Source organism: Apium graveolens, chromosome 4 (genome assembly GCF_009905375.1).
Source record: "Apium graveolens cultivar Ventura chromosome 4, ASM990537v1, whole genome shotgun sequence".
In the NCBI taxonomy this organism is placed as follows: domain Eukaryota; kingdom Viridiplantae; phylum Streptophyta; class Magnoliopsida; order Apiales; family Apiaceae; genus Apium; species Apium graveolens.
The window spans coordinates 98413151-98425438 of record NC_133650.1 but is presented as its reverse complement, the minus strand read 5'-3'; the positions used below and the strand labels follow the sequence as shown (position 1 = coordinate 98425438).

The 12288-nt window shown below is 35.0% G+C and overlaps 1 protein-coding gene across 1 annotated transcript; it reads right to left on the bottom strand.

The window, feature by feature from the left end:
• Nucleotides 1–8048: 8048 nt before the first annotated feature.
• Nucleotides 8049–8825, bottom strand: LOC141718774 (secreted RxLR effector protein 161-like). Its single transcript, XM_074521159.1, has one exon. It carries the CDS (start codon nucleotides 8823–8825, stop codon nucleotides 8049–8051), a length of 777 nt encoding a protein of 258 aa, XP_074377260.1.
• Between the last annotated feature and the right edge of the window lie 3463 nt (nucleotides 8826–12288).

Genomic DNA, 12288 nt, shown 5'->3' with positions numbered 1-12288 from the left:
AGCAATGCAGGAAGAATTGAAGGAATTTGAAAGAAAAAAAGTCTGGACCCTAGTGCCAAGACCAAAGAACAGATCAGTTGTTGGTACAAAGTGGGTGTTCAGAAACAAAATTGATAGTGATGGCATAATTATAAGGAATAAAGTAAGGCTGGTTGCAAAAGGATACTCTCAACATGAGGGAATTGATTATGGTGAAACATTTGCACCAGTTGCTAGATTGGAAGCCATAAGGATATTTTTGGCTTATGCTGCTCACAAAAAGTTTAAAGTCTTTCAAATAGATGTGAAAAGTGCTTTTCTTAATAGAGAATTGGAAGAAGAAGTATATGTTGAACAACCTCCAGGTTTTGTAGATTCAAAATTTCCTCATCATGTCTACAGACTTGATAAAGCACTTTATGGCCTTAAGCAAGCTTCAAGAGCATGGTATGAGACATTAGCTCAGTTTCTTCTGGAAAGTGGATTCAACAGAGGGACTATTGATAAAACTTTATTCTATCTCAACCATGGAAATGACTTACTTTTGGTACAAATATATGTCGATGATATCATTTTTGGTTCTACAAATGACAGTCTTTGTAAAAGGTTTGCCAAGCTAATGCAGTCAAGATATAAAATGAGTATGATGGGACAACTTAGCTATTTTCTGGGCCTTCAAGTCAAGCAGAATGAAGAAGGAACTTTTATTTGTCAATCTAAGTACACCAGAAATTTGTTGAAGAAATTTGGAATGCAAGACAGTTCAAGTGCATCCACTCCTATGGCCATTGTAACAAAATTGGATAAGGATACTGGTATATCAGTAAATATTACTGATTACAGAGGTATGATTGGCTCACTACTCTATCTAACTGTAAGTAGACCTGATATCATGTATGCTACCTGTCTTTGTGTAAGATTTCAAGCAGATCCAAGAGAACCTCATTTAACAGCTGTGAAAAGAATTTTCAAGTACCTTAAGGATTTTGCAGGGTGCAAAATTGATAGGAAAAGCACAAGTGGAAGCTGCCAATATCTTGGAGGCAGATTGGTTTAGCAAGAAACAAAAGTCAATTTCCACATCAACTGCAGAAGCAGAATACATTGCTGTAGGAAGCTGTTGTACACAGATTCTTTGGACGAAGAATCAGTTACTGGATTATGGGTTAGAATTTTCTAAAATCCCTATTTAATGTGATAATCAAAGTGCTATTGCTATGACAGGTAATCCAGTTCAACACTCAATGACAAATCACATCAGCATAAGGTACCACTTCATAAGGGAACATGTGATGGAAGGTACAGTGAAATTGCACTTTGTTCCAACAGATCAACTAGCAGATATCTTCACAAAACCACTGTGTGAAGCTATTTTTACAAGATTGGTAAATGAAATTGGAATTGTTCCAGGTTCTTTCTCTAAATCTGCTTAGTTTATGTTCTGATACATCAGACTTTATGATTAGCATTTTCAGATATTACTATCTTTGTGTATTCTGTGCTTAAATTGAAATTTTCTAAGTGCTGATTGTTGTCTGATGTGAATTTCTAAACTCTGATAGTGATATGAATGGTTCCGTGACTATTCAATCAAATGAGGATAACTATTCTAAATGCTGACCTAGTAGTCTTTAATATACTAAAGATCCCATGTTTGAAGTAATTGTTTATGTGGAAATCTTTTAACACAAGCAAATTCTGATACTGAGCTTGGTTAGGTTTACTTTGTGTATCTTATTACTAAGTCAAAAACTAGAATAGTGCTTCTTTTCTGTTAAGTTCTGATGTTGGTAAATCTTATGGATGTACTAAGTGTTGATAAACCTCACTTATCAAAAGAAAAAGAAATGAAATAAAAAATCAGGTACTCCTTTGAGATCTAGAGAAAAATGTATGTGGAAGGGAAGACCCAAGTGCATTGCTAGTATTAAGTAATTTGCATTAGAAAAGCAAAATAAAATTTTCTTGGTGACTTTTCACATTCTCTAATTACTGGAGAAATACTCTGATAATAGCATAAATTTTGATAAGCAGTCGTGACTCACTTACACTGAGAAGCCACTATAAAAAGGAATTTCAAAAGATGCATAAAATGAGCATAAAACAGTTGAGGTGGACTCATGCATGAACTCATTCTATAGTAGGCTTCAGACTAATGACAGATTTAAAGCAAAGTTCTTAGTTATGCCTTATTTCTAAGATGTACTGAAGTGAATCAGACTTTACTCTTTGTCTGATATTTAGCTTAATGCACACACTTTCACTCCATATGAATGATGAAAATTACTGTGGTGATCAATGTTGTTTTGGATGAACAGTTTACGTGTCAGTTGCATAAATTCTGAGGACAAGTTCTGATGGAAGTTCTGATGATTAAGTTCTGTTGAAACCATATTAGTATTTATGTGAAGAATTACAGAAATAAACATTCACTTTTTGAGTTAAGGAGCCATATTCTGATGACTTTTAAATTCTGATAATAATCAAGTTCTGATGCTGATGTGGCAGTAATTATTTACTTGGTTTACTTTTAAGTCAATACTTGAACGGGTATATTTTTCAGAATATTGGACTATGTGAGATAAAGCAGTAATAATCATTTGTTTAGTGGGAACAGTTTTTTTTGAAAAACTGAACGTGCAAAGTAATCATTACTTATTTACCGTGCCCATTAACTTTTGTCTTAACTGCTGCATGGCTGACAGGTGTAAGGTCTGTTCCACTTCTCAATAACTTTTGTCACGTGGGTTGTCTAAGTAAAAGAGATAAAAGATTTTCAAATCTTTTATTCACATTTCTATTCTACTCACTCTCTCTCTTGTTCTTATTCTCTCACATTTTTTGACGGTTTTTATACAGACATTTTCTCAAACACCTTTCAGGCACTCTAGCTTCTCACTTTTTTCTGATGGCGCCCAAGGATTTAATTGTTGATGGAGCCAAGTTTGTACCAAATAACTATGCTGCAATCTTGAATAAGGCTGAAGCTCCATCAGATCTGCACTTTGTACAAGATTTATTAGCCAATAGTGAGATTGGGTATGCTTTGACCCAACCTCAAACTATTTCAAGCAAACAAGTGCCGACATTTTGATAATGGTGGTGATGATGGTTCACCAAGCATAATTTTCACATCAGGAGATGTCGAGCATGTGGTTACTCCAGGAGCAGTTCGTAAAGCTCTCAACTTACCTGAAGGTTATACATTCTCAACAGTGGAGGATCCTGTTTTACAACAGCTTATGGCCAGTTTGGGCTATGAGAAAAGTTTGGGAAATCTGGGTCAACTGAAAAGATCAAATATCAGAAATGGAGCTTTTTCTTTGATTGTATCACCAAGGCATTCACCAATAAATGATCCAACTTTGATGTTATTCCCATCATGAGTCAGCAAATCGGGTATGCCCTTATCCATCAAACCCCAACCAGCCAGTGATTTAATTTCACTCTTTAAGCTTGCAAAAAGGGCCTTTAATGATTTGTTAAATGCTGACAATAAGAAACAAGTGCTGAGACCCTTACAGATTCCTCAGTCAGTAAAACAAATCTTGGTAAATGCTGATCCACAAACTTATACATCTGTCTATCCTGATGTCCAACCCACCAACTCATCACAACCACCACAACAGCCATCAGAACATACCATCTCTCACAAACCTCAAACACAACCACAACCTTCAGCACATCCAGTGAAGCCTTCATCTTCAAAACCCAAGAGGACGCAGTTTATACCTCAGTCTCAGCAGAAGAAAAGGAGAATTATTTTGAGAGATGAGTCAGATACTGAGGAACAGGTTCCAATATCAGAACCTGTTGTTATAGAAGCTGAGAAGATCACTTCTCAGAAAGATACTGAAACTGGGAGTTATAGGCCCCTCAAAAGGCTTAGAAAGCTAAATACTGATGATGAAGCTCCCAAAGTCTCAACTTCAGCAAAGAGACTTAAAAAGCAAAGAGCCAGGAGGGCTGTAAGTGAATCATCACACTCTGAAGAAATCCTGGAAGCAGCAGCTAAGGAAGGGGGTCAGGAATCTCTGATCCCAACAGAACTGATCGTAATTGAATTAATTCCCACTGCTGATTCAGTTCACAAGTCTCCTATTCAAGAACAAGAGGATATTTCAGAGTAAGTACCCACACCTCAAGTGTCTCCTATTAATGATCCAGTACATGTTGAAGATCCAGGTACAAGTGATGAAATAGATATTCACAACTTGGTTGTACCTGATATTCTGTACTTGGAAGCTCCACCCACTCAAGTTACTCCACCAACAACATCACTTCTAGATGCTGATTTCAATGCAGATATTCCAACAACACCAGTTCTGAATCTAGATGATGAAGATCAGATTGAAGGTGGGCATCAAAATTTGGATGTTGATCAGAACTTAGTTGTAGATCAGAATTTAGAGGATGATGTTGAAACCTCTATAGCCTCACATACTGTTATTCTATCAGAGGATGCTGATACTGCAGGCTTTGTAAGTTCTGATGCTGACAATGCTGAAATTACTGGTGAAGCTACTACAAATGTAGATGCTGATACAGCTGGTTCATCTGGACATGCACCTCAACAAGATCCATGCAAAGCTGATCTAATCAAGAAGTTTGTTAGAGAGGATGCACCAGTACCTTGAAGTGAAACTCCTAGAGGAAATGAGTGGACTAAGGAGTGGAACAAAGTTAGTTTTGTTCCTACTGAAAAAATTCTTGCTGAGCACCTAGCCAAAGCTGATGAAATGCTGATAAATGATGATTTCAAGGCACAACTGAGAGTTACTGCATTGAGTACCTGGCACCTTCAAGGTCAACACTCAATAACTCATGACAAAGTGAACAAAATTCAAGAATCACTGATCCAGCAAGATATGAATGTAAAATTAGAAAAGAACAGATTTTTCAAGCCAGCCTTTCACCGAATTGGGTATATTGAAAAGACTCAGGAGAAGCAACAAGATCAGATTTCAGAAATTATAAAGAATCAAGCTTCTCAGCAAACTCAACTCAATGAGATCCAATCCTCAGTGGAATTGCTTGTCTCTTTTCTCCCACCTGCTGATGCCAAAAAGGGGGAGAAAGTGATTAAGTCCAAATGCAAATCTAGTCAAGTACTAAAGGGTAAGGATGATGGAAATAATGATCAAGGAAACTCTGAAAAGGGTAGAGGTCATGGTCAAGGTTTTTCATCTAGGAAAGCTGAAACTTCTACACAGAAAACAAGCTCTGATGCTGATAGAAGAATAAGTTCTGGTAAACAAGTTCTAGCAAAGCCTGATGTTCCTATACAGGGTGAAAGTCAAGAATCACAGAAGTTTATGCAGACATTAAAGCTTAAGGGGAAGGAAACAACAGTTTACTATCAAGACCCTAAGTTACAGAAGCTGGATGAAGAAATTTCAAAAAGACTATTTCTCAAAGAAAATCCAGGAATGGACTTTGAAAGTCTAAAGGAAGTAGAAGCTAGACTTAAAGCAGAAAATGTCACATCCAAGTCTAAAGCTTCTATTGTTGAAAAGAAACTTCCAAAGCCTAAGGGTATTGTGATTAAGGAGAAGACAAATTCTGAGGCAACCAAAGCCAAATCACAAGTGGAGGTAGATCCAAGATCCAAGGGCAAAGCAAAAATTGATGAACCTGTAAAGGTATACATGCCAATCATGGATGGAGAAATAATTTATGATGAAGATACTAGTCTGATTTTGAAGAAAAAGGATATTCAAACAACCTCTGACAGAGCTCATGTTGTTCAAGATCAGGACTTAGTAAAATCTGATATTACAGTGAAGCAAGCAACCTCTAACATAGCTCAAGTTGGCTTGATATCAGAAGATAAAGAAAAGGAAACCTCTGGCATTGCTCATGTTAAACCTTCAAAGATGCTACTACCAGGATTCACAAAATCTCAACAGACTCAACCTTTGAAGACTACATCAAGTGGTTTTGAAGCAAGAGTTGTTCAGGGAAAGGAAGCTAGAGACAAATCAGGATCGGGTAGTCCTAAAGAGAAGAGAATACACAACACTACCAATGATCCAACTTCCTTAAGTGAACCAGGAATAGGAGCAACTCCTGAAAGATTGAATCAACTTGAATCTGTACAAATGATTTACCACTCTGGTTTGAAAGAAGATATCATGTTATACTTTATGACAGATGGGAGGGTATTCCAGATTAGGAAGAATGCTATTCCATTGAAGTATTTTGAAGAACCGGAACATGTTCTATTTATACTTCAAGTGAAAAATAGATCAATAGATGGTGCTGCAGGTTATTTAAAATCAAATATTCAAAAACAGAAGAGGCTTTAATCTGTAAAGTCTGACAACCCATACTGTCCTAAGTACAGATCTCACAGTGGAGATATTGTTGAAATGAAGCCTAATACTGCTAAAATCATCACTACATTTTCTGATATTAAGGGACTTGAATTCAATCTAGAGTTTGATAAAGCCTATATCATCAAACTGGATCAGGATATAAGAAAAGCTAAAATAAATGATCTCAGGGCTGCTATCTTTCAAACTGGTGAAGATACAGTTGAACTGAAAAATGCTAAAAGGAGGATGGTCAATGAACTTGAATATGCTGAGAGAACACTTTTGAAGAACTATATGCTGAGAGAACACTTTTGAAGAACTATCTCAGAACAACTCCTGACATCAAAGAGATTAGAAATTGAAGCCAAGTCAAAGATCTATAACTGCTTAAATTATGAAGTGTATACAGACTGAAGCTGATATCAGACTTTAAGGATAGTAAAACTGTAAGGACTGTAAGTTGTAGTTATCTAGTCAAATTTTCATGCATTTGTACTTAATGTTTTTGACATCATCAAATATCTGTTGAACTTGTATATTATGCTAATTTACAATTGAGGATAACTTGGATTATTCTGAAGTCTTGACAAACAATTTCAGATTGAAATAATTTGGTAGTTATCCAAACTTTTCAACCGGATAAAATCAGAATATAAGAACAGAGAATGATGTATTTTGTGTGAATTCAACAACCAACCTTTTGTTTTTTTATATATATGATCAAATCTGTTGCAAGTATTATATAGGTGTCCAAAAGACATGTCAAAAGACATGTCTATACATGTCCAAAAGACATGTCCTAAGATACATCCATACATGTCCAAAAGACATGTCCTAAGACACATCCATACATGTCCAAAAGACATGTCCTAAGACACGTCCTTTGAGGTATGTGGTTGTGTCTAAAAGACATGTCTTTTCACATTAACACCAACCCCCGCCAATACCGAAAATCATAATAAACTCAAACAAGCATGCACTCTGCACTATCCCGACTTGTTTGATGAAATATTACAATCACATTGGTCAACTAGTTAATCCAATTACACTAAAATATCTAACAATCCTCCCCCATTTTAGCATAATCCATGATTAACTAAACAAAATCATAACAAACAACAAATTTATGCATAAATGAAATATCATGACGATTGAATTTCATATTAGTATATTACACATCCCAGATATTCGAATATCAAGGTATTACAATTGATTGAACCTCTGTTATTCATAATAAATATATGAAGATAATATACACATAAATTTACATTCCCAAATATTCTCACTTGACACTATCTTTTACTAGCCTTGTGTCCTAATCCTTCATAAGCATAATAAAGTCAAGTCCTAACTTCTTGAAGCGGCTAAATTTCATGCTCACATAGGTAGCTCTTTTATTCTTGCACATGCATATGCAATTTTTCAAAAGAACTATTAAGAAGATAAACTTCAACCTCCTCAACTTGCAGGTCTGAACACATACCTTGGGATGATACTATTAATGTGTTCCAATCTCTAGATGTTATGCTTCCCGCATTGAATTCAACATCTAATGTCATATTAGATGGGAATTGGGTATCTCAACATGAGAATTTTAGATGGACTTTAATCCCACCCCTACAGCCGATTTGTACACAAGATCTCTTCTCAACCCTTTGATCAAATGATCGGCTAAATTATGTTGAGTTCTTATAAACTCCACTGATATAACACCATGCATGATAAGCTCTCGAATCATGCTGTGTCTAACACCTAAGTGTGTAGACTTGCTTTTGTACACTTCTCTATAGCATTAGCCAAGGCAGACTCACTATCACATCTAATAGATATGGGAGATATCGGTTTAGGCCACAATGGAATTTCATAAATCAGATTTCTTAGCCATTCAGCTTCTTTACCAGCAGATGATAATGCTACAAACTCAGATTCCATTGTTGAGTTAGTAATGCAACTCTGTTTTTTTGATGACCAAGAAATAGCACTTCCCCCAAGAAGGAATACCCAACCACTCGTGGAAGAATGATCTTCTTTATCACAAATCCAACTTGTATCTGAATGACCTTCAAGAACCGAAGGAAATCCAGTATAAGTCAAACCATAATCCATGGTTCCTTTTAAGTACTTGAACACTCGGCTTAAAGCTTGCCAATGATGTAAACTTGGTTTGCTAGTAAACCTACTAAGCTTACCAACAGCATAGGCTATATCTGGCCTAGTGCTTATCATGGAATACATGTGGCTACCAATCGCTCTTGAGAATTCAAGTTGAGATACTACAACTCCTTTACTAGATACTAGCTTAAGACTAGGATCAATAGGAGTGCTAACTGGAGAACAATTATTTAAGTTAAATCTTTTCAGAATCTTCTCAATATAATGAGATTGAGAAATTGAAATACTATTTTTCGTACGCTTGATCTTTATACCAAGAATCACCTCAGCCTCTCCCAAGTCTTTCATGTCAAAATTAGATGATAAAAATTTCTTGGTTTTATCCCCTTGATTTTGGTCAGTACCAAAAATCAACATATCATCTACGTATAAGCAAATTATAACTCCTTTACCAGAAGCATCAAACTTGCTATATACACATTTGTCTGCTTAGTTAAGAAGAAAACCATTAGACAAAACCACACTATCAAATTTTTGATGCCAATCTTTTGGTGCTTGTTTAAGACCATACAAAGATTTCTTCAACTTACACACCTTGTGCTCACTACCAGGCATAACAAACCCTTCCGGTTGTTTCATATAAATATCCTCATCTAATTCACCATTCAAGAATGCAGTTTTTACATCCATCTGATGAATTACAAGGTTGTGTATAGATACAAGTGCTATCAACAACCTGATAGTAGAAATCCTAGCAACAGGAGCATAAGTATCAAAGTAATCAATCCCTTCTTTTTGCCTAAAGCCTTGTATAACCAATCTGGCTTTAAATTTGTCTATGGTACCGTCCACTTTCATTTTTCTTTTGAAGATCCATCTGTTTCCTAATGCTTTACAACCAGGAGGTAGATCACTCAATTCCCATATGTTATTATTCATGATAGAATCCATCTCATCCTGAATAGCTTCTTTCCAGAATGCAACATCCCTTGATGTCATTGCTTCATTAAATGTTTTTGGATCCTCCTCAATAATAAAACAATATTTGTACTCAGACTCAATCTCAACCTCATCTCTTGAACCTTCAACCAAATAAAGTTGAAAATTAGGTCCAAATGATTTGTTTTTTCTAGCTCTAAAGCTTCTCCTTGGTTCAGAAGGTCCATGAACATCTTCAGTTTGAACCGAGTTCCTACTGAAAGAATTCTGAATCATGTCTCTTGGTCTAGGTATAGATGTAAATCTATTTTCATCAAAGTAAGCATCTCTTGACTCGATAATCGTATTCACAGATACATAATCATTAGATTCTAATACATAGAACCTATATGCAATGGAATGCTCAGCATACCCCATAAAAATACAATCTAAACCTCTTTCACCCAAGTTTCTCCTTTTGGGTTCAGTGAGCCTTACAACTGCTCTACATCCCCAAACTCTCAGAAAACTCAATTTTGGTGGCTCTTTATACCAAAGTTCATAAGGGGTAAATTTATTCCTCTTAGTAGGAATCCTATTTAACAAATAATAGGCTGTTAACATAGCCTCACCCCGAAAACCTTCATTCAAACCCGAATAGGATAACATGGAATTAACCATCTCTTTCAAAGTCCTATTCTTCCTTTCTGCCACACCATTTTGTTGTGGTGTATAAGGAGCAGTGGTTTGATGTATTATACCAGTTGACTGAAAGTATACTGGATCATAATACTCACCTCCTTTATCAGTACGCAGATTTTTAATCATAGTAATTTTATGTAGCTCTACTTCTTCTTTATAGATTTTAAATTTATCGAGAGCTTCATCCTTAGTATTCAACAAATAAACATAGCAATATCTAGATACATCGTCAATAAATATAATGACATATTTTTTATTTCCCAACGAAGGTGTAGCATGAAAATCATATAAATCGCTATGTATCAGTTCCAACACTTCAGATATTCTGTTTACGTCCTTGAAAGGCTTTCTGGTTATCTTAGTTAACATACATGTTTTACATTTCTCATTGTTTATATCAATAGCAGGTATGGGACTCATTTTAGACATATCCTTTATTCTTTTATAATGTACATGTCCCAGTCTAGCATGCCACAATTTAGATTTATTCGAATTATTGGTAGTGAAGGGTTTTTAGCACATAAACGCAGCGAAAACGTAAATTTAAATCTTAAAAAAACCGAAACCCTCCGCAGGATCCATGCGAAAAATAATATTTAATTCGTAGTTCAGTATGTTTACCTTAAGAAGCTTTACATTAATGGAAAGATGGAGATCTTTAATGGCGATCCAAAAATGATGAACGGAGATCCTTAGCAGCTGCTCCTCAAGTGTGAAGCACTCCACCGGTATCCACCAAGAAAACGATGTAATGAAGGAGGAGGAGATGGAGAGAATTAGGGTTTTGTAAATCTTTTAGGTTGAGGCAAAAATAGGGTTTATAATAGTATATTTATAGGCAAAATTTTCAGCTGAACATTTTCCCATAAAATATTATTATTAACCCTTTATTATTCTCACTAATAATTAAAACACCTTTTAATTATTAATCATTTTTCTAAACTCTTTAGAAATAATTCTCTCACTTGATTTAATTTCCAAAAATTAAATTCTTAATTAATAATATTAAGAACCTTTTCTTAATTAATTTATAATCAATTAAATCTCATTTAATCAATTATTAAATTTGCCAATTATTTATTTATTTCATAAATAAATAATTATCAGCCATTATTAATTAATTCCTCCACCATTAAATCATTCTCTTTTATGGTGTGACCCTGTAGGTTCAATATTAAGCCGGTAGTAGAAATAAATAATAATAAAACTATTTTATCATTATTTATATAAATTCTCTAATTCATTAAATATGATTAATTAATTAATCATATTTATTCTACATCGTGAGGGATACTTCTCAGCATATCGCGACTATCCGGATAATACGAATTCACTGCTTAGAATACCAAGAACCTATTCAGAGAGTAGTTACCATACAATTAATTCCTTCTACCCTGCAATGTCACGATTAAATACAAGGCATGGAACTTGTGTCAAGCCTATCTTATTTAATCACTTGCTTTCCCATTAACTATGCTTAGTTCTATTTAATGTAAATTAGAAACTCCTTTCTAATTTCATTCACTCTGGCCAGAGATTCCTGAACTAATATAAGTGGATCCGCATTGAACATTCTCTTCCTACACTGGAAGGGGTAGATCCTTTATTGATCATACACTATCTTCGTGTACAAATTCCTATACCCAGTAGATCCCTTATAATTGTCTCTTGAGACTAAGAACTAAACCAAAGCATAGTTCAGTATACACAAGATGACTATGATGACCTCAAGTCTAAGGATACTTGTACAACTATCACTATGTGAACAACTGCTGACACGTGAGTGAACTCCATCAGTTGTTCAGCTGTGTGAGTCATGTTCAGTGAACTTATTCTATAATAAGCACCTACATACTAGCTATAGTGTCACCACACAAATGTCTATGAGAACAGACATTCTTCATAATGAAGCAAGCATAGTATGTACCGATCTTTGTGGATTATTAATTACCAGTTAGTAATCTTACGACCAGGAATTATTTAAGTTTAGAGTTATCATCTTTTAGGTCTCATTATTATGATCTCATCACAATCCATAAAAAGCTTTACTCTAAACTGTGGTATATCTTATTTAAACATTTAAATAGATAGAGCCCGCAATAAAAAATAAAACAAGTCTTTTATTAATATCAATGAAATCAAAACAGATTACATAAAAGTTATTCCTAAATCCTCATACATGATTGGACTTAAGACATATCTCTTTCAATATCCCACTTGTACTAAAGCCAATCACTCTGGTATCTAATCCCATCTTGTC